Genomic DNA, 26,436 nt, shown 5'->3' on the forward strand with positions numbered 1-26,436 from the left:
GACAGCCGGTGAAATTACTGGCACTTGAGGTGTCCCATCTTAGGCCTCTAGGTTGGCAACGCATCTGCTATCCTCCTGGTGTTGCAGGTGTCTATGGGCGGTGGTAATCTCTTACCATCAGGGGACCCACTCGCTCGTTTGCCATCCAGTCGATTAAAAAAAAAAGACAGATTTCCCATACAAAAACTGTCATTTGAGTGATCGCGAGCGTCAGAAACTTTAAAGCAATACGGCCTTAGGCCTTATACTTTCTTAAAAGGCCGGCAACGGACCAATGACTCTCCTTGAGTTGTTGGTACTCACGGGCGGTGGTGATCATTGTCCATGCACGTTTGCCCCCGTATCAAAAAAAAAACATGGGGTACCGTAGGTCTTTTAAAACCATTAGGGGTTTGCTAAGACGATTTTTCGACTCATTGATTTATTTTTCGAAATACTCAACTTTAAAGTGCAAATTTTCATTAAAATCGAGTGTCCCCCCTCTAAAATTTAAACCGGTGGGTGGAAAAATTTGAAAAATTCAGGATGGTAGGTAGTCAGTATATCAAACTTTCAAGGAATACTATAACGGCTAAGTTTGCTTGAGAAGTTGAGAATTATTAGTAGTTTAAGAGTAAATAGCAGCCTAAAATATACCTAAACTTGGAAGATTCCGTATAAAATACGAAATCCTTAGGAAAATATTACTTATTTTTTTCGTAATGGCTACGGAACCCTATTTTGGGCGTGTCCGACGCGCTCTTGGCCGGTTTTTTTATTTTTTATTCGACTGGATTTCGATTTTCAGGCTTGGTTTCAACCAGAGATGTGCGAGGATGTGTTGCGAGGAATGTGTTTGTCATTAACCAATAGGAACGCTTCATTTACCTCGCCTCGCTCCGCTTTCCACCAGAGCGGTGCTGTGCGAGGACAGCTAATGAAGCGTTTGTTTCTAGAAACGCTGCCTTAGAGACGCGTTGTATTTCGACTCGACAGCACTTTCAAGGCGCGTGTCTCCCACAGAGCCTTTTATGGCCTGCCTTCGTAAGGTCGCGGGTTCGAGTTCGGTCTCGAATATCTGATTGTCTCGGCGGTAAATTTATTAACAAGTAAAATTTTTGTTTTATAATTATAAACATGAAACTTTATGTCACTTGAGAGAGTTCGACGTCAAAGTACAGTAAGGGTGGTACAGGGCAGGTGGTAGGACCTTGTGCAAGGTCCGCCCGGATTGCTACCACCATCTTGCTCGCTAATCCTGCCGTGTAGCAGCACTGTTGTGTTTCGGCGTGGAGAGTAAAACAGCCCGTGAAATTACTTGCACTTGAGGTATCCCATCTTAGGCGTCTAGGTTGGCAACGCATCTGCAATACCCCTGGTGTTGCAGATATTTATGGGCGGTGGTGATCCCTTACCATCAGAAGACCCATTTGTGTTTGCCATCCAGTCGAATAAAAAAAAAAGAAAAAAAAGATGCATATTAAACATCCAAGACCCGAGAATAAACAGTCGTATTATTGATACAAAAATCTGTCACGAACGGGGATCGAACCCGGAACCTCAAGCCTCATAGTCAGGTTCTCTAACCACTTGGCTTTCCGGTCGTCAAACTTATGAACTTTATGAGTACCTAAACCTTATGACAAATGAAAAGAACATTTGCATGGTATTGCAACTATTGCATTTATTATAATTAGCAGCTAATCTTATAATGACCGACTGAGTCAGGTACCCGGTGCGCCCACGCTTTCGCTAAATGTGCATAATGATGTATTAATAGTCGAACTCTTGCGCATGTCGCTATTTTTATAATTGAGTCTTAAATTGAGAGAGTAAAAGACGCTTCAACTCTGCTTTAACTTTACTTATTAAGTTGGTTTACGCAGCCAGCGTTTCCACCCAAGATGTCATCATCATCATCATCACAGCCGTAGGACGTCCACTGTTGGACATAGGCCTCCCCCACAGACCTCCAGTGGCTTCGGTTGGAAGCGGCTTGCATCCACCGTGAACCCGCGACTTTAACCAGATCATCCGGCCATCTGGTTGGTGGACATCTTGCCGATCCGCGGCCTCCACTCGAGAACTTTTCGGCCCCAACGGCCATCTGTTCTCCGTGCTATATGGCCTGCCCATTGCCACTTCGACGAGCTAATTGCCTTGGCTATGTCGGTGACTCTTGTTCTTCTACGCATCTCCTCATTTCTGATTCCCAAGATGTGCAAAGATGTAATGCGAAGAATGTGTTTATCATGAACCAATAGAAACGCTTCATTTACCCATCCTCGCACAGCACATCTCTAGTGGAAACAGCTGAGCGGAGCGAGGCGAGATAATGAGGGCTATCGTTTTTTGTCTTTCTAGATGGCGCCACTGTTGCGTGAGGTTTTTAAGACAAAGTTTAGATTAAAATCATATTTAATACACCTTAAAACCGTACCATAAGAATATCGAGCAACCACAGTGTTGCGAAGTCCCGTTTTGTTCGGAATAAAAGGGAGGACAAAAGTTTCCGAAAGACAAAACTGTCTCAAAACGTCAAACAAAACACAGACATTCATTGCCCTTTATCGCATAATTGCCATAATTAATTTCAGGTAATGCAAAATATTAACAAAATTATTCAAATTATAAATAAACCCGCGTAGCTCACCCAAAAACTGTGAGATTTGACATTTCGGAGACCTCACGCTACACTAGCGCCTCTAGCGGCGAATTCATACGCGATAGCCCTAATTGAAGCGTTCTATTGGTTCATGAAAAACATATTCCTCTCACATTACTGGTGGAAATGGAGCCTAAAACGAAATCGTCTCTTCATGTATGTACTAGCTGTTGCCCGCGAGTCCGCGTAGAACTCGTTTAGCGCTCCCGAGGGAACTATGCAAGTTTTCGGGATATAAAACTATCCTATGCCCTGCCCCTGGATTCAAACTATGTGTACCGAATTTCATCTAAATAGTTTCAGTGGTTTAGACATGATGACAAACAAACAGACTTTTTGAAATTCCTGTGCGAACTCCTGGCGTAACTCAGCCTATGTTATGGACGTCCATGGGCGGCGTTGATCGCTTTCCATCAGGTGACCCGCCTGCTCGTTTTCCCGCTATCATATTTAAAAAAAAACTCATGGTTAACACGTTCGGCCCCGGCAACGATCCACTAAGCTCTTATGCTATGCCTACGCATATCCCACAGCAGTCACTTCTATGCCAGTGACACGTATACGTGTCACAGATGTATCACATTCCAGTGCCAGTGACAACGTCTGTGACCAAAAAATTCTTACTCTTATGCCTCCTATGCGCCGGTGACACGCATGTGTGTCAAAAGAATATGTACCTCCTAAAGGCTGGCATAGCGTAAGGGCTTAGCGGAACGTTGCCGGAGCCGAATGTGACGATCCACTAAGCTCTTACGCTATGCCTACACATATCCCACAGAAGTCACTAATACGTGTCACTGGCATAGGAGTAAGAACTAAAAAGTCACAGATGTTGTGTCACTGGGGCCGAATGTGCTAATTACAAATGTAATTTCACACAAATTCCGAAGTACAGTATTCTAAGTGGTATACCTTCACTTGACCGAATTTCATTTGCCCGAATTTCATGTGCTATAATATTCAACCGCCATAATATTGTTTCTTATAAATTCATTTTCACTACTCATTGTTTACCATATTAATCAAATGACAGAATCTTTGTTTCCCATAATATTAATTTCAATAATTTGATTTTTCATAATCATTATAAGACATAAGTATCACATGCCATAATATCATTTGCCATCCATGTAAATGGTGAGTATCAACACTATAATACTGATAAATCCCATACGTCAAACAAGCCTTTGAATTAGGTAAATTTTAATCACATAGATTAGGTTAGGTTAGAATTGCGACTTTGATTTGTGCGAGCGATGGTTTGGAGCAGAAGCGACTCGGATAGGTTAGGTTAAGAAGGCTAAGGCGGGAGCGAAGCGGAGCGTAGTTCCCGCCTTAGCCTTCGATGTTAGGTATTTTTTTTATAGCAGCCCGGATAATAATGATAATAGATAGATTAGTAATAGAAAAAGCAATTTTAATCAATCATAATCAAAATAAACACTATTTAGTATGGAGTTTGAATATTCTTTTAAATAATATTATTGCACTTAATAATATGGAAAACAATATGTATTGCATTCATATCATTATGGCATCTAATTTTCGGGAAAATAAGAATATATCAAATAAATTTTCTAGTAAATGAAACATTCGGGAAAATGAAATTATGGCATATAACTTTCGGGCAAACAATAGATAACCATTCTAAGTAGCTAGAAAAACTGTATCACTGAAATTCAAAAATAATAGACATACATTTGAATAAGCATAATTAAAGTGTTAACGATAAACAACTCTGTGATGTTATTCTTGTCTGGAAATAAACAAACCCGTTCTACATCATAAATACGATTTCTTGGAATATTTCTGAATTTTAATGGATTCTTAAAATAATGTTTTTCAAGTCTTTTTATACATGTTTGTTTATTGTACATGTTTACAAGTTTTGTTTGTCACTTGTACCTTTATAATTGCCTTGCTTTTTATAATTTATTATTTTTTTGAGTTTTAATTTATATTGAAATGTTTTTTATTTGCATGTCACATCCTACAAGTTGAATTTCACATACTTGTTATCACATACTTGTAATTAGAATCTATAAATTAGATTGACTTGATATTTGGTATGGATATGTAGTTTGGACGATAATACAAGTATTGTCAATAAAAAATACAGTCAGCAAAGAAACTAGTAACTAAATTTTAATTTTTACAAAAACCTACCTTTAATTAACCAATATCATTCCTAGACCGCCATTAATCTGGATCATGCTCTTCCTTACTAATATTACAAATGAGAAAGTAACTCTTGTCTGTCTGGTCCGTCTTCTCTTCATGCTTAAACTGCAGATCCAATTGGGATGAGACTTGATATGGAGATAGTATGAGACAATGGGAAGAACATAAGATAGTTTTGTCCCTGATTATAAATTCAGTGTCGACAGTGAGAGAGAATTTATCTACTAAAATTAAAACACTTAAGAATGAATTAATTCAAAATAAGTTGTTGCCAAAACTTTGTTAGCATGTTTGGGAAACTCAAAAATACATTCCAATTTATGTGGTAAGCTTGTAAACAGTTTGGATACACATTTACGCGTGACTGTACTTATTTTCTCAAAATATAAGTTTACTGTGTTAATAAGAGGTACTGTAGCTTTCTTGCAGTGAAAAGATTTTAAGTACCTAGTAGTTCAGTAGTTACGGAGATTATCTTCTGAAAACAAATACAAACAGAATATATCTTTTTTTTGCCTGTGACTTTGTGTCTTGCAGGAAAAATGCACATTCTCAGGGTAAAATAAAGCTTATATCAATCAGGGGGCTACTTAAAAATTCGAATCGTGTCATCCCTCTCACTCTCATATTAAATAGTATAAGCATCAGCAGGACAGCAAGATATAAAGTTTGAATTTTGCACTTTATAGTATAGGGCTGGGAATATGGCTTTCTATTAGTAAAAAAATAAATAAAAATAATATTGGTTTAGTTTTTTTCAGAAATAACCACATACATATAGATATTATTGGAGCCTGAAATTATATGGGTAATATACAGTTAAGAGTATAAAGTTACATATTATCATACAAGTACAGTGATATGATAAAGTTTATAGAAGAAACTCAACTCTTAATCATAATATTATTATCACACAGATGCACTATGGTAATTCAACACTTTTACCACAAAAAAGAAAGTGTGCCAAACCATAGACAATTCGGCTAAAGTAAACAAATCAAAAGTAAGAAACTTTCAGAGAAACCACCGATTTTCCCCAAATTCCCACGCCAGATCTCAGTTTACATTGTTTTCAAAAACACTATCGAACAGTCGGTACGTCAACAGACGCGTAAAAACTACTTCCTAGTTAAACTAATTGATTTAAAACACGGTAAAAACAAGTTCCTGTAACATTATTGCTAAGTTCAGTCCAACAACCAGTTGCCTTCTGAAACCGAGCGGAAATCTTAGCCTATCGTCGAGAGATTTCACCTAGTTTACGCACTTATACGGACCGGTAGACGTGTGTACAGCCGCATGATAACCGCGTAAGTAATAATTTACGTTTTTACGCCATTCGACACCGCTGTGCAACCGGCCTTCCAAATTAAGACATAACTAAATGTGCTCAATTTGTAAAAACACACTAACCTTTTTACGGGTATTGCGGCGTCTTCGGCGCGCAGATGTAATTCCATTCAATGGTTAACTCAACAAAAACCACTAAAGTTAACAATTATTAACTATTTCACACAATAAACGTTTGGTTTTTTAATATTTTCTTTTATGACACTCGCGGACGTGAGCGATGGAGCGCGAAGCGACGCACGCACAGATTGTAAAAAAAATCGTCGTCTATTTCTACGACGTACGATTTGGTGTTGCCAATGTGACCTTTTTTGAAAATTTCTGAAGTGAAATCCTAACAATCTTGAATTTATAAGGGTTGAAAATCATCGAGGCTTATTTCAAGTTAAAATAAGCCTCAATGATATGATAATTACAAAATATAATGATTTGTTTCGTCAAATATTATACACTGTCAAAATAGTACATAATAGCGGCACGAACCGTATTTTTCTGATAAGATTTTTTTTTTTTGTTAGAAAAATATGGCGCTGTCCACTGGAGGACAATTTTGCCAGTGTCTAGTAAGTTTTGCCGTTGTACGATAAAAAAAAATCTAGAAAACGAAATATGAGACGTAATGTTGGATGAACGATGTGATAAGATTTTAAGTGATCATTTCCTGAACGAAAAGCGAAATGTCACTGTCAGCTGTCAGTCAAACAACCAAACCATCCATCGATTATTCGACTTCATTTCCTATCGACACAATTTCTCTGCCCAAACAAATGAGATAACTTTAATCGTGTAGTTAGTTACAAGTTGCTGATTTCAACGATGATTAAAGCAATTTTGGTGTTTAATAACCATGGGAAGCCACGACTGTCTAAATTCTATCAATATTTTGTAAGTAAAAGTGAGATATTTATAATTTTGTGAAGTTACTGAATCAAATACTAGAATAATCTGAGTTCAAAACTACGAGGAACATGATGTGTGTATTATAAAGTTATAGGGAGACATTTTTATTAACTATGTTTGTCAAATTTCTCTGAATGACCTTTCATTATAAAAATAAACTGGTTCGAAAACGCCCCTTAGCTGTAGGCTTAAGGTTTGTTATATCCCTCTATTGTAGCGTCCACCACGTCAAACAAGGTATTTACTAACATATTGGATTAGCTTTACCTTAAAATCTAAAGAAAAAAAAAAATGAGACCTGGAAAAACTATGGCAACACAGCAAGCGTAAAAGAAAAAGTAGTGAAAAAAAAAGATTTTGAGGAAATCTATTATGGGGTTTGTGAGTGCAAAATTTTTAACAAAACTTTAAACTGAGTTACATCTCTAGAAAAACATGCTTTACTGATTCTAACACCAAGCTGCTTGGCTGCTAAGATAAATAAATAGTCGTCAAAGTAATTGGTAAACATTTATTATTATTCAAATATTACACTAGCAACTCTTAGAACTGATGCTTACATGCTTAAGAAAAAAAAAACTTTTTAAATAAGGAACTTGTCTATTCCACAGGTGACCATAAGGCTGGCTCTTTCCTCGGTCAACATATTGACATTGCCATACAACGAGGAAATGTGGCCAGTCTTATCACTCAGCCCAAAGTATTTATATTTTTAAAAATAAAGTAATATTTTTTTTCTTATATTCCAGAATGAAGATATGCAGCAGCAGATTATAAAGGAAACTTTTCAGCTAGTGTCAAAGAGAGATGACAATGTGTGCAATTTTCTGGAGGGCGGAAGGTAGTCTTTAGGATAGCCATAATAGTTATTATGCATAATAGTTATTATGTTAGTTATTATGTAGTTATTATGCATAATAGTTAGTCTGCATGTTACTATTAGTTAATAGTAACATGCAGATATTGGAACTTAGGGGCCACATTATAAAGACACATCTAAGGAGTTCCTGATTGTAATAAGCATACATTGTTATCGCGGGAGCGAAGCAAATCAGTTAAAGATCAGATATAACAGAATGTCTATTTAGTAAAAACGGATATATTCTGCCTACTAGTTCTAAGCATCTAAGAAGTTGAAATCTAATCTAAGAATCTTTTATCCACAAATTCATCGCACGTTTTTTTCCTTTGCGGCATTTTTAAAAGCACCGGTAATTATGTTGTGAACACAGTTATTATTATGAATAATTTATAAATGACAATGTCAAATAGGAAAAGTGACTGAAGAGTTTGCATTGCGACTGCGTAGTTAATCTTTTGAAGCATGTACTAGTAATCAAGTCAAGTATGCAGGTCTGACATTAGAAATAAAGTTGACAAATTTTGAAGTCGTAGGCATAAAATGTTACTCGACATAAGTGTCACTTCTGTTATTGCTTATTTGTCATAATCTTTCAGTACTGTCAAATCGTTTTTGCTCCCGCTATAACGATGTATGGTAATAAGATCGAGGACTTAGTAAATTTTTTGGTGGTGTGTATTGACTAAGGATAGCCATGAGAGGTATTTGAGTGATATGGACCTGTTCAATGGTGCAGTGAATATCATTTCGAGTTGTCCGGTATCGGAAGATGCAGTACGAATTTACAGGTTCATCAAGTACTCCTTTGCCGCCAGATAATCTGGACATCGCCATAGAAGTGTTTGATGAATGTGGCCATCGAGTCTTTCAATGAGGCTGGCGTAGTCACACAGGTGCAATTAAGCCTCGAAAAAAAATTTAAAAAAAAAGGTGTTCCTATACAAGGTTTTAATTAAATAACTAATTAGAATAGACTATATACTTGACTTGACCTGGCTATGAAGTTTGATGTCCCAGTTTCATACCTGGTTGGGGCAGATATTTGTATGAAAAAAACTTTTGGTAAAAATTTCATTTTTAAAATAAGCTTTTTTTGCTGACTGTACTTGTATTGTCACCCAAACTACATTTGCATACCAAATTTCAAGTCAATGCCATAACCATTGAAGAGTTCCATCCTGTGGAGACGATCCTGGCCGGACTACCAGGATGTCACTACCAAATTATTGTATTGTCACTCAATTTACATAAGTACTTATACCAAATTTCTAGTCAAATCAACTACTGGAAGTTGATCAAATTTAAATTGACTACAGACTGACAGATAGACAGACAACGGGACAGGTGAAACTAAATAAAAGCTTGTAAAAATCTTTGTTCTTGAGTCTTAGGTGTTTAATATGTGTTTAAGTATGCATATTTAAGAATGTTTATCTGTTGCCTGATACCCATAGTACAGTCGCCATCGGAGTGATCAAGGTGATCAAAAATATTGAAATATGAACTCTAACACCTTAATAACAGTGCATGTGCCGATATTTTTGACTACCTTGGCCGCACCGAAATATCAATAAAAAAATTATGCAGAAATAAAAATCATAGAAAATACTGTCCGTGCTGGTGCCACTTTTTAATTGGCTATAACTAAATGAGTCACTGTGAATCGTGCCATGATATTTATTTATTTATTGTCTTGTTGCAGCTTGATTGGTGGGTCAGATTATAAGCTGATCTACAGGCACTATGCCACGCTCTACTTTGTGTTTTGCGTTGACAGCTCCGAGAGTGAGCTTGGCATTCTGGATCTTATACAGGTCTGTTACATATTTTTTATAAAAGCCCGAAAAGCTTTTATTTTCGTAGGCACATTTTTGATGACATGTTTGAAGGTTTTGCTACAACAGTTTTAAAGTTACCTTGGAGTATGGGACGTCTAAAAAATAATCTAAAATTCTACAGCGCATTCATAAAAAAATCGCATATCGTCACTACTTCTCTCAAAATAATTTTCCTGAGTGAACTTTATGGTCATTATTTTAAGGTTCATTTGGTAAAGTATTTATTTAGGACAAGATATTTTATCAAAACCCAAATGACCATATCAATTTAATTATTTTAGCTTTTCTTTAGCTGTTTTGCAGGTGGTAGGACCTTGGGCAAGGTCCGCCCGGATTGCTACCACCACCTTGCTCGCTAATCCTGCCGTGAAGCAGCAGTGCTTGCACTGTTGTGTTTCCGCGTGGAGAGTAAGACAGCCGGTGAAATTACTGGCACTTGAGGTATCCCATCTTAAGCCTCTAGGTTGGCAACGCATCTGCAATACCCATGGTGTTGCAGATGTTTATGGGCGGTGGTGATCTCTTACCATCAGGAGACCTACTTGCTCGTTTGCCATCCAGTCAAATAAAAAAGTAATGCGTTTCTTTTTACGCGGACGGAGTGGTAGACAACAACTAGTTCTGCATAAATATGAATTAAAATAATGAGCGATTTTTTTAACGTTACAGGTGTTTGTTGAAACGTTAGACAAGTGCTTCGAGAATGTTTGCGAGTTGGATTTGATCTTCCACGCTGATGCAGCCCATCAGGTAATTTGTCATCATCATAATCATAATCGGGTCTTGGGTGTTTAATATGTATTTAATATAATATATAATTATATTTATCCGTTGCTTAGTACCCATAACACAAGCTTTGCTAAGCTTACTTTGGGACTAGGTCAATTGGTATAATTGTCCCGTGATATTTATTATTATTTATTTATTATCTCTGCTATATGCCTATAGGTTCGCCTTTGCGCTGTTTTTGTTTTATCGAAAATACAAACTGAAATAAAGATGCACAGAAAAACCAGAAAAATAAGACCAGCGCTGGTCCGTGCGACGTGCTATACCGCTACACCACCGCTGGTCAGTGGTACAGACACGAATTTCTCCTTTGCACCACATATCTCAGCTTGTTTGTTTCCTATTTAGTCACTTAAGCAGCGACACTAGCGACATCTATGCTGTATGTGCTGCTGTATAATGTATGCACTGTCCAGCGGTGGTGTAGTGGTATAGCACGTGGCACGGAATACCGAGGACCGGGGTTCGATTCCAAGCGCTGGTCTTATTTTTCTAGTTTTTCTGTGCATCCTTATTTCAGTTTGTATTTTCGATATCGGTTTTAAGGGATGACCGTAAAAGTAACAAAATTTGGAGTTGAAATAAATAATACAAAAATACTCCAAAAATCAATATTTTTGTTTTGTTCTTTTTTATATTATTTTTGTATTTTATGTACAACTTATGTTTACCCGCGGCTTCACACACGTAAATCATTAGATCCAGCAGCTGAATGGAAATTTCGGGATTTTATTAAATTCCCGTGGGAATTCCCGAAAATTAAATCGTGGTTTTCATTGACGTTACATTAAAAACAATCATCCCTTTATTATTATTTTTTGTATTTTTTTTCTTTAATTGTATTTTTAATTATTTTATTTGTAATTATTTTATTTTGAAAAAATGACTCTACCAAGCTTCCTTCTTGTCAATGATGGTCTTTCCGAAAGCGCTGGTAGTTTAAAAAATGACGTGTAAAAGTGCCCATTGCGGCCTATTTACTGAATGAATGATTTGAATTTGAATCATGACAAATTTCATGACTAAGCCTAGGGGTTGTTGTTTCGAGATTTTATCCCTATCCCGTGGGAACATAGGAATAAAAAGTAGAATATGTTTTATTCCAGATGTCCAGCTATCTACATACCATATTTTCACCCAAATCCGTCCAGCCGTTTCAGCGTGAAGAAGTAACAAACATACTCACTCACTCACTCACTCACAAACTTCCGCATTTATAGTATAAGTAGGAAGTAGGATAAAGTGTTTACATACCGTGAACTGCTTCAACTTTGCCCTCTGGCCCCAACATTGCCTGATTCAATTTAGAGTCGATAACTAGCACCCTTCTAGGTTTTTAAAGTTTTATCCCCCGTAATAATAATTCCCGTGTAGATAAAAGTTTTAAACCTATAAGAGTGCTGAGTTATGGACTCTAAATCGAATCAGGCAATGTTGGGGGCAGAAGGCAAAGTTGAAGCAGTTAACGGTACATAATATGCGGTGTAATGATATTACTTGTAATGCGGAAAGGTTGTTAAATGTTCCTTGTAATTACAGGTCTTGGATGAGCTGGTGATGGGCGGTATGGTTCTCCAGACTAATATGGGGGACATTCTATCCCGGTTGCAGGAACAGAACAAAATGCAGAAGGCAGAGGTAATACTTTTTATTTTATCTAACTGTACCACTAGTTCTTACCTTTAGTTAGGAGGGACCATTTGACAAAATTTCTGTCTGACCATGGACCACGAACTGTTTGAAGGTAAGAGTAAAATTGTGAATGAATGTATTTTTGGAAGAGCGGGGTCTCCTGCTACAGGTAACCTACTTACCTACTAGGAGGCCTCAAACTATACATGTAAACGACACAGTTATAATAATAAAAATATTATTATTATTATTATTATAATGAATGAGCGGTTGCGACCGCTAGGTGCTTGACTGCCGCGTCGTTTTGACAATTCGTTGTTGATGGCTTCGCGGACCACTTCGAGTTCTTCCAGGGGCCGCCAGTGGTCCGCGGACCTTCGGTTAAGAACCACTGATCTATACAATACAATACAATAACTCTTTATTGCACACCAACACAGTAAGCAGTTTTATATCCTAGTTAGCTAGTATCTATACCGGGTGTGGCCTGTAATACGAGCAAATAATTAAAACATAGATCATACTCGTCAAACTGAACATCATTAGTTTAGCGACTTTTAAAAATAATTAGTTTAAAAAAAAAAATATTACACTTTAAAGTACGTACATACGTCAATGACGTTTTTCCATGCCTGTATACTAAAAGACAATGGTCTCAATTGTTCCCGCGGGAACTATGGAGCTACGTATAGTTTTCCTCCCCAAGGGAGTTATGACTTTAGTTTTAAAAAGTTAGTGTACGGGGACCCTTCGATATCCCGCACTTTGCGAATGCACTGGTTACTACAAAAACTATCGGGTGGACTGTATTACTATTAAAGGGAATGGAATATTTGAAAAGGAAATAAACTATTTTTAAAAGATAACTCAAAAAGCTATTTGAAGGCAGGACTTGTCCTCGCGCGCGCCGAAATATTAATGATTTACGATTACTGAACGAATGTTGAACGACTGTATATTTGGCGGTGTAGCCATAGTTTTAAAGATTGCCGTGTAGGCGCTACTAGTGCCTGCACGGCGGCGGGGGTGGACACAATTCCTGGTTCGTTTATTGGTTGAGGGCAGTGGAAAATTCCATCGCAGTGATTTTCCCTGGCAAGATTTGGAAAATGCGTAATACAGACTTGTTCGATCGGGCTTGGGTCAGTGGAAAGTTTACAGTGTTTTGATTGCATTGCGGCTCATTTGGCCGTAGGTATACTTAATTAACAGAGTTTGTTTATTATGTACTAGAAAAAGGTGCGGTGTCGTATATAGTCGGAATTAACAGAGTAAGTAATTTTGCTATGTAGTACTAGGGCAATGGTGCGGTGTCGTATACGGTCTTAACTAACAGAGTTATGACTATGTAGAAAGCTATGACTTAAATAACATGTATGACTTATGTACTAGGGTAAGGGTGTGGCGTCCTGCACAGTTGGTAGGTACGTCATTTCAGAGTAAAGAGGTGTTCAAGTCAGCCAACGTTTTATTTACATCTTTATAACTTAGATATAACCTAATTTTACTCCGTAAAAATTTGCCACCCTTCATGAAACTTCGTTATTTTTATATTTTAAATTTATATCAAATTGTTTGGCAATAATTTTAGTAAATATTTTTTTTAGCATGTTGGAATAATCTGGCCGTGAGACCATTCGAATTCTAAACTAAACACGGTTCTTAGTACGACTCGAAAAAAGTGACAATCAGGGGGGGCTACCATGAAATTCGAAAATCGAAGTTCATGTCGTTTTCCAGACGCTAATATTATTTAATACGAGAGTGAGAGGGACGGTACGATGTACGAACTTCGATTTCGAATTTTGTAGTAGCCCGCTTTATTGGCGGGTAGCCATATTTTATTCAGTTGTTTTCTTAGCGTGTTGCTTTTGCTGAGCTGTGAAGTGTTTAGACACATAATAATTTAATTTTTTGAATTTTTTTCCTCGCAATGTGATGAAAATCATTGTGTGTATCACGGGCCGTAAGGGGATTACAAAGTCGGGTCATTAAAAGCCATCCGCCTCCGGCTTCGGGCTTCTAATAGACTCTCGTTAGTAATTCCCTTCTTAAGCCCCTTAATGCACAATTATGGTTGCTTGTCACAGGCGGGTATATCGGCGGCGCCGGCGCGGGCGGTCTCCGCCGTTAAGAGCATGAATCTCCCGCAACAGCTGCGCGACATGCGCTTACCCGACCTGCCCCAGGCCATCAAGGTAACATTGCATCGACTCGAACGACACTCCATACCAGTCATTATCAATTGGTTAGATTCTTGAAAAAAAAACTCATTTAGTCCGTTTGACCTATATTTTTAACCCCCGACGCAGGGTGTTATAAGTTTGACCGCTACGTGTCTGTGTGTCTGTCTGTGGCACCCTAGCTCTTAAAGGGGTGAACCGATTTAAATGCGTTTTTTTTTATTTGAGAGCAGGTTTTCTAGCAATAATGCGATATTGAACTTTTGAAGTGACAATGTCGTGGGTTTTCCAACTGATTTGTTGGTTAGGTTATCATTATCTCAAAAGCTGTTATTGGAAAATATTGGACAGGCATCGATATAGAATAGGTACCCTAAATACCCTCATCATCATCATCATCCCAGCCTATATACGTCCCACTGCAGGGCACAAGCCTCTCAGAATGAGAGGGCTTGGGCAGTAGTTCCCACGCGGGCCCAGTGCGGATTGGGAACTTCACACACACCATTGAATTGCTTCGCAGGTTTGTGCAGGTCTCCTCACGATGTTTTCCTTCACCGTAAATTTCAAATGTATTGCCGCACATGAATTTCGAAAAACGCAGAGGTGCGATCCGGGGTTTGAACCCACGACCCTCTGCTTTAGAGGCTATATGTCAAACCACTCGGGCCACCACGGCCCAAATACCCTGCTAACGCTTAAAATGTGTCTCGCTTCAACTGCTTAAGCATCTTCTAAGCACAGTTGCGCTGTCATTAACGTGTGCTTCGTTATCGGATCAACATGCAGAAGTGCTCCGTAAAAAAGTGCAAAAATAATACATTAACGACTTTGAAAAAGGATGGCGTGTTGTATTTTCGTTAAGTACCTACTAGTTGATAGTTTTATAATGTGGTGAATGGTGTCAATAATGTTCCAAAAAATAAAGTAAATATCATTGGACACTTGACACCAATTGACCTAGACCCAAACTAAGCAAAGCTTTTACTATGGATACTAGGCAACGGATAAACATACTTTTTTTTTTTTTTTTTTTTTTGTTCGACTGGACGGCAAACGAGCAAGTGGGTCTCCTGATGGTAAGAGATCACCACCGCCCATAAACATCTGCAACGCCAGGGGTATTGCAGATGCGTTGCCAACCTAGAGGCCTAAGATGGAATACCTCAGGTGCCAGTAATTTCACCGGCTGTCTTACTCTCCACGCCGAAACACAACAGTGCAAGCACTGCTGCCTCACGGCAGGATTAGCGAGCAAGATGGTGGTAGCAATCCGGGCGGACCTTGCACAAGGTCCTACCACCTGCAAATACTTAATAATAATAGGCCCGAGAATAAACATTCGTATTATTCACACAAATATCTGGCCCGGCCGGGAATCGAACCCGGGACCTCAAGCTTCGTAGTCAGGCTCTCTAGCCACTTGGCCATCCGGTTATTTCGCCGTCTGACAAGCAAAACTCACTAAAATTTCTGCCACTGCTCTTCAAAAGTCGTATCTAGTTAGTAATTCCATACTGAGATACGAGCTTTGTTGTAAGTAGGTATTTAGTAATTAGTGAATTTTGCTTGTCATTCGATGATATGTCAATCTTGTACTCGTATTTTTCTAGGATTTGAAATTCTGACCGCTACCTCAGGCGTACCCAGCCACGCCAGTAGCCCTCGCCACCAACATATTAAACACAATATACCCGGATAAATACCAGAATCTCCAGAAACCGGAGCTCTCCAACAAGTTCTTCGGCTCAGAAACCCTGAGCACCAAGTTCGCCGAAAGTTTCACCGAAAATTATCAGCAGACCGAAGGCATTAACTTTCCGAATTATGAAAGCCATAAGGCCGAGGGGTACCAGGATTTGAGCGGGAGTACGGTGGAGCACTACGGGGAGAGGAGGCGGAGGAAGAAGAAAATTGTGAAGAATTGAAAAATTTGCTTGTTTTTTCGACGAATGTTTTTTTGATAGACGTGTCGCTTCACCGAATGATGTGTTCCACTAAATGGTGCATTGAAACATTCGAATACCTTTTCGATGATTTAATGCGGTTTGCACACAATTTTCTAAATTGAATATATTAGTTTTTTTTAATTAAAACATTCCATCAGTAATTTTTGGCTGTACTTCGGTTATCTCTAAATATTTCTTTATTTTTCGCATAATATTATATGAGGAGCACTATAGAAAATATAAAAGAATATAGCAAAATAATTACAAGATTATTAAAGTGGTCTATGGCAAAGGCGTTGTTTTAAAACCTTGAATAATACGTATAAATAATTGTACTTAGCTGCTAAGAAATATATTTTATGTTACACATGATGTGGTTGTTTTACTATATGTAAATCCGTATTTTAATTCCGTCTTAAGATGTAAAAAAAAGTAAATACATTCTTGAGTCCATTTCGGACCGTGCGTCGTCAAAACGTTATGTAAATAAAAAAATTACTCTTTGAACAAGAAAGATTCATTTATTAATAACAGGTCTCAAGGGGGAGGGATTTGAGAAAGGGGCATCCGAGATATTGTGTCCATACATGGGACGATGGGGTTATTGTTGACGACTAAAATTGTTCTAATGTAAACTAAAATTTTAAATAAGAAAATAATATAAGAAATTTACTTTAAAAAATATAGCCGTTGCAAAATACAAGGAAAATCGATAAATTGTTTTTTTTTTTCTTTTTTCTTTTTTTAATGACGGTTTCTGTGACAAACAAAACAAGCCAGTTGACGCTAGTGTCGTGTTCGTGTAGTCCGGTAGACAACGAAGACATTAGAGGTGCGGAGTTAAACTCCATACAGATAAGACGCGTCCACGCAGTGCGCAGTGAATAACCAGTGTTCCAAGACCCCTGCCTTACGGCGTTATTGCTCAAGCTCAGTGTTTAGTTTCACTGGACGCATCCGGCGCAACGACCAGCCACTAAGACCCCTCGCTTACGACGTAACTAGGGACGGTCGGTGTCTCGCACGACTGGTTCTTGGATCTACGAGTAAATATACCCACAGTTTTTATTTTTATTTTTGTTTATTCTTTCCTGCTTATTGCTACAATTAGTTAATTGAAATGACCAAAAATTGTGCAGCATGTCGTCAAGACATTATAAAAAACTCACAATATGTGACGTGTTCCACATGCAAAGGCAGTTACCACCCAGAATGCGTCAAATTAGATTATCGAAGTACATCCAAAACCGAATTACTTCGTTGGACTTGTCCGACCTGCCGGAGTAAAGTTCCAAAAACAGATAACACGCACACGCCGGTGCGACAGCAAGTTTCAACATCCCCGGTCGGTGCCGCGGACATGCAATCGTCGAAAACAAACGTCACCCTGCGCGCTCAAAATCGCGAATCAGAGAAACGTTCGATATCGCAGTCGCCAGCACCCCATAATGACGCGCTAGCCGCGCTTACCAAAGAAATTAAGTTGCTGCGCGACGACATGGTTGAGATAAAGAGTCATCTAAAAAATCTATCTTCCTGTGTGGCGAGCTGTGCGGCGCGTCTGAACGAGAACGATTCCAAACTGGCCTGCTTGGAGGACAAAATTCGTGGTTTTGAAGAAAAGGAGCTTGAAAACGCTTTTCTTCATCAAAAGGTCAGCCAGCTGGAAGAGAGACTTAGTGCACAGGCGCAAAGCATGGTGCGTAATGAAATCGAAATACAAGGTATCAACGAACATAGGAATGAAAATCTTTTCCATATCATTAAAATAACTGCAACGAAGATCGGGATGGAACTTGATGAAGCAGAAATAGACGACGTTTCGCGTGTTGGCCCCCGCCGCGACACTAGCACCCGCAGCTCAGAGTCTTCACTTCCACGGCCGGTCGTCCTTCGTTTCGTGCGGCACATGAAGCGCCAAGAATTCATAAAGGCGGCCAAAGCCAGACGCAACATTACAACTGTCGACATTGAAGTGGCTGGGCTGTGCAATAAGATCTTCTTTAACGAGAGACTAACAAAAGAGAAAAGGCAGTTATTTCGTCAAGCCAGGCTACTTAAATCGACACAAGGCTATAAATACTGCTGGGCTACGAACGGAAACATCTTTATACGCAAGAGAGAAGGCGGTCCCGTCATCGCAATACGTGGAACAGCGGATCTCGACAGAACCAGGGGACTGGACCAAAACGACCGTCCCCCGTCCCCCGTCTCCTCTGAACCTGCCGCACCCGGCATCCTGGCGAGCGGACGACCTGCGGCTGACTCTTCGGTCTGTGAAAACTTTCTTGTCGACGATTAAGATTGATAACGGCTGCCGCACATGTTTCTTATTTTTTCTGGCAATTACTGTTTTGTTACATCAGACATTAACTGTTTATTTTGTGGATTTAGAATATATTAGCGCAAATAGTACACACATACTTCTTAACTGCCCTCTTGCAAACTCACACTTGTTATCATTTTTCTCACACACACCAACTGAACATACTCGTGTTAATGCAGGTAACACACTTAATTTATTGTTAAAATCGTTTACCGCATTGACTTCATGGCTTAGCGGGGAAGTTTTTTATTTCCATAATACTTTAAACAATAATGGTGTTATGTGATATTGGAGCTGATATAGACCAAACCGTTGCCATAGACTGTCAAAGGCTTGATTCCTTAGAGCAAAGTAAGTCTTTTTTTGGAGCCACTGAATCTTTAAAGTTCATGACTCTCAACATCAGAAGCCTGCAACGAAACTTTAACGCATTCGAAGTAGCCCTTAAACGCATGGAAACAGCATTTGATGCTATCATACTCACTGAATGCTGGATAAACGAGCACTCAGTGATAAATCGTCTTCCAGGATATAATGTTTTTTGCACATCCAAATATATAAACAAAAGCGGAGGTATTGTCGTGTATACTAAAGATTATCTCAATGTCGCTGTGGAGGAGCCCTGTCTGGACGATGCAAACTGTCTTTCGGTCTCTATATCTAAAGAGCTCAAAATCTTTGGAATTTACAGATCGCCTTCCTTCCACAACGTGGACAAGTTTCTCAGCTCTCTTGATCGAGTACTTGGTGATACCAAAGAGTTCCAAAATGTGGTAGTAATCGGAGACATAAACATCGACATAATAGGCTCTTCAAATATTCAATCCACTGACTACTTGCATATGCTGGCGATGCATGAGTTTCTCCCTAGTGTGACTGTTCCAACAAGAAATGATTCGTGTCTAGACCATATTTTTATCAGGTCTAAATCTCGGTCATTCGGTGCTGTTTGCCTGTGCCCCATTACGGACCACGAAATTGCCATGGCGGGAATTCCTACTTCTAGGTGCAAAGCTAATAAGCGGCCGCGCTGGACAATGAAAACCGACTATGTCAAAGCTGCACGGGATCTCGGAACAGCCGATTGGTCAAAGGTAACTAACTCTACAAATGTAAACGAAGCGGTTACGCAATTTGACCAAATTATATCCACTGCAATAAAAAATAATACCAGTCAGGTAAAAGTTAGCCGCTCCAAATTAAACCTAAAGCCCTGGATCACACCTGGTCTGATTAGGTGTATGAGGCACAGGGATAGACTGCACAGCAGAGCAAGAGCTGCGCCGAATGATCATGTCCTTCAGACGATTTATAAGCGTTACAGAAACTTTTTTGACAACCTTCTCTACAACTTAAAAAACGAATACCAAAACAAACAATTAACTGAGGCTAAAGGCAATCCTAAAAAATTGTGGAAATCTGTAAAAAATATCTGTCACTTCCAAAATTCTATAAATTCCGCGAACGAACTGACAACCTTGGCCAACTCCCCGATTGATTCTTTAAGTATCTGTAACCAGCACTTTGCTACGGTGGGCCAAAGGCTAGCTGTTAATATCCTCTCTAAGCTTTCTGTAACACAATCATCTTTAGCTTCAAAAGTAAAATCAGGTAATTCACCCGCCGGCTCATTTTTCTTCTACCCGACTAACGTGAACGAAGTAGATAAAATTATTTCTAACCTAAAAGTGGATAGTGCGCCGGGACCGGATTCTATAAAACCGCAATTCATTAAAGTAATCAAGGACATCATTCTTGAACCGTTAACTCACATTTATAATCTGAGTCTGACGTCGGGTTGTTTCCCATCTCGATGGAAATTAGCTCATGTGTCTCCCATTTACAAAACCGGATCTAGGAATGATCCTAACAACTATCGCCCGATATCTCTTCTTAGTGTCTTTTCCAAAATACTGGAAAAGATAGTCAATTCTCGTATAACGGTTTTTCTTGATAAAAACAGAGTCCTCTCAGATAACCAGTTTGGTTTCAGGAGAGGGAAATCTACGGAGGATGCAGCGATTTATCTTTCTAACAAAATATCCGGCTTTCTTGACGGTGGTGATAAATGTGTGGGGATATTTTTGGACCTGTGTAAGGCGTTCGATACGGTGTCAACTGACATCCTTCTAAGTAAACTAAATGCCTTGGGTATAAGAGGGATAGCTCATGAGTGGTTCCGTAGTTATCTGGCTGAAAGGAGACAAGCTGTTAAGGTTGGCGAGTTTAGCAGTGACGAGTTACCAATCTCATTTGGAATCCCACAGGGCAGCATTCTCGGCCCGACACTCTTTCTCATTTATGTTGATGATATCCTTAGGCTTGGACTGGATGGGGCGGAGGTGATTTGCTACGCGGATGATACGGTGGTACTTTTTCATGGTGAGACCTGGAACAATGTTTTTAGGCGCGCAGAGTGCGGGCTGTCTGACATTAGCTCATGGCTAGAGAACAACCTACTTACACTTAATGTGAAAAAATCTTACTACCTAACATTTTCGAAGACGACAGTTTCCCCTGCTCATCTGCGTAGCTATCTAACAATACACACTAGTGACTGTGGCAGCCGTGCTAGTGGTTCTAACACATGCTCGTGTAGTTCGATTGCCAGAACTGAAGCAGTTAAATACCTGGGACTAATAATTGATGATAAGTTATCTTTCAAACAGCACATCTCAACACTATCTGGTAGAGTAAGGAAGTGCATTTTTATAATGAAGCAACTTCGCCACTGCGCATCGGAACATGTGCTACGAATTGTATACTGCGCGCTGTGCGAATCAATTCTACAGTATGGTATATCAGTTTGGGGCAGCGCCCCAAAATGCACCCTAATGCAGTTGGAGAGGGCACAGCGCGCAGTAATAAAAGTGATGCTTCGGAAACCAATTTTTTTCCCAACAAACATCATTTATCGGGACTCTAAACTATTGAGCGTAAGGCGGCTATACATATTAAAAGCAGTAGCTAGAGCGCATGTGGTGGTTATAAATTTACCTATCTACTCACAACTTCTGGCCAAACGTGTGTTTCGAGTCCCTTTACCTAGTTACAGATCAGCTCTGGCTAAGCGCTCGCCAGACTATATGCACCGACGAATATATAATAATATCTGCAAAAAAATACATAGGATGCAATACTGCACGACTGATAAAGTTAAAGTGATCGTAAAAGGGTGGCTGCTCTCACTATCTTATAAAGAAACGGAGGCCCTACTTCTTGTCAGATAATTCTTTCTCCTGCTGGCACACATCTGCAGACACAATAGATACAGATACACACACGCACACACAATAGATATAGCTACACACACACAAACACACGCGCACACACACACACACACACACACACACACACACACACACACACACACACACACACACACACCACACACACACACACACAAACACACATACAATGCTTGCGCACTTGTCGTCTTTTTTTTTTTTATTATTTTTAATGTAATTTAGGTTTTCTGGACTAAATTAGGTTTTATTCTGTTTCTTTTGTATTGTTTCACATATTGCACTCCAGGGTCCCAAGATACAGGCTCAGCCTAGTTTGGGGTCCGCTGGGCATAACTATACTGTAAACTTGTGAATTATTAAGCAAATAAATATTTTTTTTTTTTTTTTTTTTGTATTTGCGTCCCGTGTTTGGTTGGTAATAACTAAATGAGCCAATCGCAAGCAAGACTGTGAACTTACGATACTATATGCCTGTCAAAAAACCTTTTTGAACATCAAAACGAGTCATTGTATCGTCAAAATTAAAAAAAGCGCCATCTATTAAACTTTAGTCAAACTACATACTAGACAGCTTCACTAAGGTTTTCAGTAAAAGAATAGCCGTTGTGATGTTGCTATTGCATGATAGATGGCGCTTTTATCAAATTCACAAAACATACACGAAAGCTATTCGACAACAGATGGCGGTATTAGTCCCTACGCTTAATTTAGTGTAAAAAAATATTCGGTATAATTTTAACAAACACTTGGATCAAACTTTTGCACAATAAATATACGAAAATACAATTGAAATATGATGAAAATCTAGTATCTATACTGCTAGGTATAAACTAGATACCTAAAAATAACAATTACAATTACGTATTTAGACGAAAAGTTAGATTATTATAATACTACACGTATTATTTGTCATACAAAATTACGTAAATATTGCCCGTTAAAGTTCCTTGTGACGTGTCACCGTGGTACACATGTTGCTTAGACGTGACGACAGGGCGAACTCCCTTTGACGCGCATTATCTTTGTAGTTTTTTTGTTTCATCAACAAAAGAAAAAAAACACGTATTCAATATTATTTGATAATCTAACTTGATTAAATATTGTTTATATATATATTATATATTATTTGTTTATATTTATTGTCTTATTAAACACCAGCTTTTGCCCGCGGCTTTGCCCCAGGATGTTGGGCTACCGACTAACAATTCTATACTTAATACTGACATCTTCACACAATAATCCAGGCCAGGCCCCCCTGATTAATAACCCTAGATACATACGAGTACATACCTAGAATGGGCATAGGTAATATTTGTATGGATTTTCCACATGATGCACATAGAATATTGGTGCAGAATAAGACAATGGACTAAAATAATTTCCTTGCTCACCCGCGACCTTTTTAGGAAATTATTTTAGTTCATTGATATGGACCTCCGCAAAGTAACGCCTGATTCAATAAATTATAAGACAATGGCTCCCAATGCAATGTCAGCCATAAGACCGCGTATTGTCAACCCTGCATTTTGTCTCCATATTTTTTTTTACTGATTGACGGTCTCAACGGGGTCAGGCCGTTTTGCCACCTAGTTAGTTTTATATTTTGTATACAGACAGTTCGAGTCCCGGGGATGTACATAGGATAGTTTTTATCCCGGAAAATTGCACAATTCCCGCGAATTCTACGCGGAGGAAGTCGCTGGCAACAGCTAGTTATATGTATGTCTTTAAGATATTTATTGTATAGGCCATGTTACCCGAAATAAATGGTTTTATTATTATTGAAAGTGGCGTTATTCCCTCCATTTTTAACAGACTTCAAAAAAGGAGGAGGTTCTATGTTTCTTGCGGCGCATTCTTCTTGGCAATGATGGTCTTTCCGAAAGCGCTGGTAGTTTAAAAAATGACGTGTAAAAGTGCCCATTGCGGCCTATTTACTGAAAAAATAATTTGAATTTGAATTTGTTCCAATGTTTTTTTATTTCATAGTTTGTCATACTCCTTTCACCAGTCTCCAGATGGCAACTGAATGTTAAATAAATACTAAAATTTAGCAGTTATTTTGCGATACAAAGTCGGAACCTGCAATTCAAGTCTCATCAAGTGACCACGCACTAACGATTGTAATTCAAAACCAGGAGAGACCGGCATTCTGTGAACTAAAATTATACGAAAGGAAGTGGTCAAGTAAAGTAGGTCGTTTGTTTAATATGTAGTTTTATTGTAAATATGACCGGACAATATTGGGTTCCGTGCTTAGTTGTAAAGTATACAAAAACCACCATTAAGGACAAAACCCTAACCTAATGTAAATTTTTGATACAAACTGCGGAAGTATCATTTAACTTTGTTGTAATATTTGTTTAAAGGAAATAAGTACTATGTGTTGAGGAGTATAGTAATTCCATTTGAAGTTCTGTGGTGTTTTGTTTGGCATGGTGTGACGTCTGATATGGTGCGCGTCACCTCGTTTAAGTTAAGCTTAAACATGTATAATATGGCTATCTGTGGGATCCTGTAATTGGCTCTGTTTTGCTATTCCTTCTATATATATTGTGTTTTAGCTGTTGGTTCTCCTTAAATAAATAAATAAATAAAAACAAACAGTTAGGTACGAGTACATACATTTTGGTTATAGAATGGGCTAACAGATACAAAATTTTAATTTATTATCAAGAAGACATTAATACATAAGGCGTATTATAAAATTAATGATTATTATCATAGGCAGAGATGTTTGGAAATAATTCCAATCCACCTTGGCAAACCCTTACTTCAAATACGAATATAATCTGTTTAAAAAAATATACCTTATTAAGTTTCTTGCCGGATTCTTCTCACTCGACGTAGGTTTTTCCGAACCGGGGTAAGTAGTTTTTTTTTGACATTCATAACTGCTTGCTATAGCCTTATATAATAAGGCTATAGCAAGTAATATAGCGGATAATAATCCATCTACATTTCCATTCGAAATTTATCTTCAGAACCCAAAAATAGCGTCTCGAAATCATGAAGCCCAACAAAATGTCAACCACAATACTCGAGGCAATTTATAAAATACAACAGTATTTGCCGGACGCAGTGACCACAAAATGACCAGTTCATAGCAGTATGGACCTACTCGTATATTGACATGTTGTTGAACAAAAAGAAAGTTTTCTTACTAAAAGCTTCGGTGGTTATTTATTTGTTTATCATTTATTTCAAGACAGCAAAGAGGTCTATACAATACCGTTAGTTATCCTAAATCTAAGTTAGTATACAATAAATACGGGAAGACGAAGCGTTGGCAGGCCTCCCACCAGGTGGACTGACGACATCGTGAGAGTAGCGGGAAACCGGTGGATGCAAGTGGCGAGTTGTCGTTCATTGTGGCGTTCTAAGGGGGAGGCCTTTGTCCAGCAGTGGACGTCTTCGGGCTGATGATGATGATGATGATGATACAATAAATAATTGTGGTTTTGTCCTTTGAGTAAGCTTCCGTATTAGGACAATCAAACTTCATCCTTAGAATACTTTTATATGTGGCATCCCACTCGATCTATCGATGAGGCAGTTTTCTAGCGCCAAACAGTAGCGTTGAAATTATCAGTGCGGGTTTATACCTAAAAGTACTTATGTAAAAATAAGAGTTGTGGATGCCCTACACTTTGTATATACAATCTAGACAATTAGACAAAAAAGTAGGTTGTTCAAGAAGGGACTAAAACAAGCCATAATGAGATGTTGAGCTACCCGAGCAGAGCGAGCGGGTGGCTATATAGTTCAAGTGTCATTATGGTTGTTTAGTCGCTCACTACAAAATTACAATATTATTTTTTTACAACGTACGCTCAATGCGAGTAATTGACATCTGTTTCAAATTCAAATAGCAAAAAGTTTGTTTCGCGGTTTTTGTAAAGTGGCGCTTTACAAAGTGCTTGCACATTTAGCCAGCAGATTCAAACTTGAAAACTACTTTAAAACTAATTGGACTACTTATCCTACTAATATTTTAAATGCGAACGTTTGTAAGTCTGTTTGTTTGTTTGTTACTCCATCACGTCTAAACCGCTGAGCCGATTTAGATGAAATTCAGTGTACAGATAGTTTTTATCCCGGATTTTTTTTAAAGTTCCCGCGGGATAGTGAAAACCGAATCCTACGCGGACGGAGTCACGGGTAACGGCTAGTGCATAATAAAATGAATTCATCCTTAATATAATTAAATATGGTAATTTTCGCAATCATTAATCGTGTTTCACGAAATAAATACTTTTTTGTTACTCAATAAATCGGTTTCTAGAGAACCTAAATTAAAAAAAAAAAACTTCAATCCCTAGAGATTAATAAAGAACTTTGCATAATAAAATAAAGACTAAAGTAAAATTTTAAGAGCATGAGAAGTGAAAATTAAATTTTAATTCTAGGTTTTTAGCAATACGCAGATTCCATAGTGCGAGTCGCACTCGCGCACCGATGGTACCGACACATGTCTAAGCATCAAATTGTTTTACAAAGGAAAACACTGATGAATCTTGCATGCACCTGCAAT

General features: G+C 38.5%; 2 protein-coding genes across 3 annotated transcripts in view; one reads left to right on the forward strand and one right to left on the reverse strand.

Annotated features, from left to right (window-relative positions):
* The window catches only part of foi (solute carrier family 39 fear-of-intimacy), a 76,291-nt gene extending 69,863 nt beyond the window's left edge, over positions 1-6,428 (reverse strand). The window contains exon 1 of the mRNA XM_074108512.1: positions 6,239-6,428. The gene's annotated coding sequence lies outside the window, so the exon portion shown is untranslated. The remainder of the gene's footprint in view (positions 1-6,238) is intronic.
* Positions 6,014-16,700, forward strand: or (AP-3 complex subunit sigma-2 or). Of its 2 annotated transcripts, none has more exons than XM_074108543.1 (7): positions 6,014-6,135; positions 7,825-7,916; positions 9,640-9,751; positions 10,445-10,525; positions 12,104-12,202; positions 14,287-14,394; positions 15,993-16,700. In XM_074108543.1, the coding sequence occupies exons 2-7, from the start codon at positions 7,834-7,836 to the stop codon at positions 16,005-16,007; spliced, it is 498 nt and encodes a 165-aa protein (XP_073964644.1). In that variant the 5' UTR covers positions 6,014-6,135; positions 7,825-7,833; the 3' UTR covers positions 16,008-16,700. The 2 variants fall into 2 exon arrangements, with proteins under 2 accessions (XP_073964644.1, XP_073964643.1); XM_074108542.1 differs by lacking the exon at positions 6,014-6,135 and adding an exon at positions 6,868-7,060.
* The last annotated feature ends 9,736 nt before the right edge of the window (positions 16,701-26,436 follow it).

This window comes from Choristoneura fumiferana, chromosome 27 (assembly GCF_025370935.1).
Source record: "Choristoneura fumiferana chromosome 27, NRCan_CFum_1, whole genome shotgun sequence".
NCBI lineage: Eukaryota > Metazoa > Arthropoda > Insecta > Lepidoptera > Tortricidae > Choristoneura > Choristoneura fumiferana.

What these genes read in the sequence shown, in the direction of transcription:
- or (XM_074108542.1), top strand. Translation starts at nt 6,992, where the DNA reads ATGATTAAAGCAATTTTGGTGTTTAATAACCATGGGAAGCCACGACTG. An exon ending in GCATTCTGGATCTTATACAG is followed by an intron (nt 9,752 to 10,444) that starts GTCTGTTACATA and finishes TTAACGTTACAG; the next exon opens with GTGTTTGTTGAAACGTTAGA. An exon ending in ACAAAATGCAGAAGGCAGAG is followed by an intron (nt 12,203 to 14,286) that starts GTAATACTTTTT and finishes TGCTTGTCACAG; the next exon opens with GCGGGTATATCGGCGGCGCC.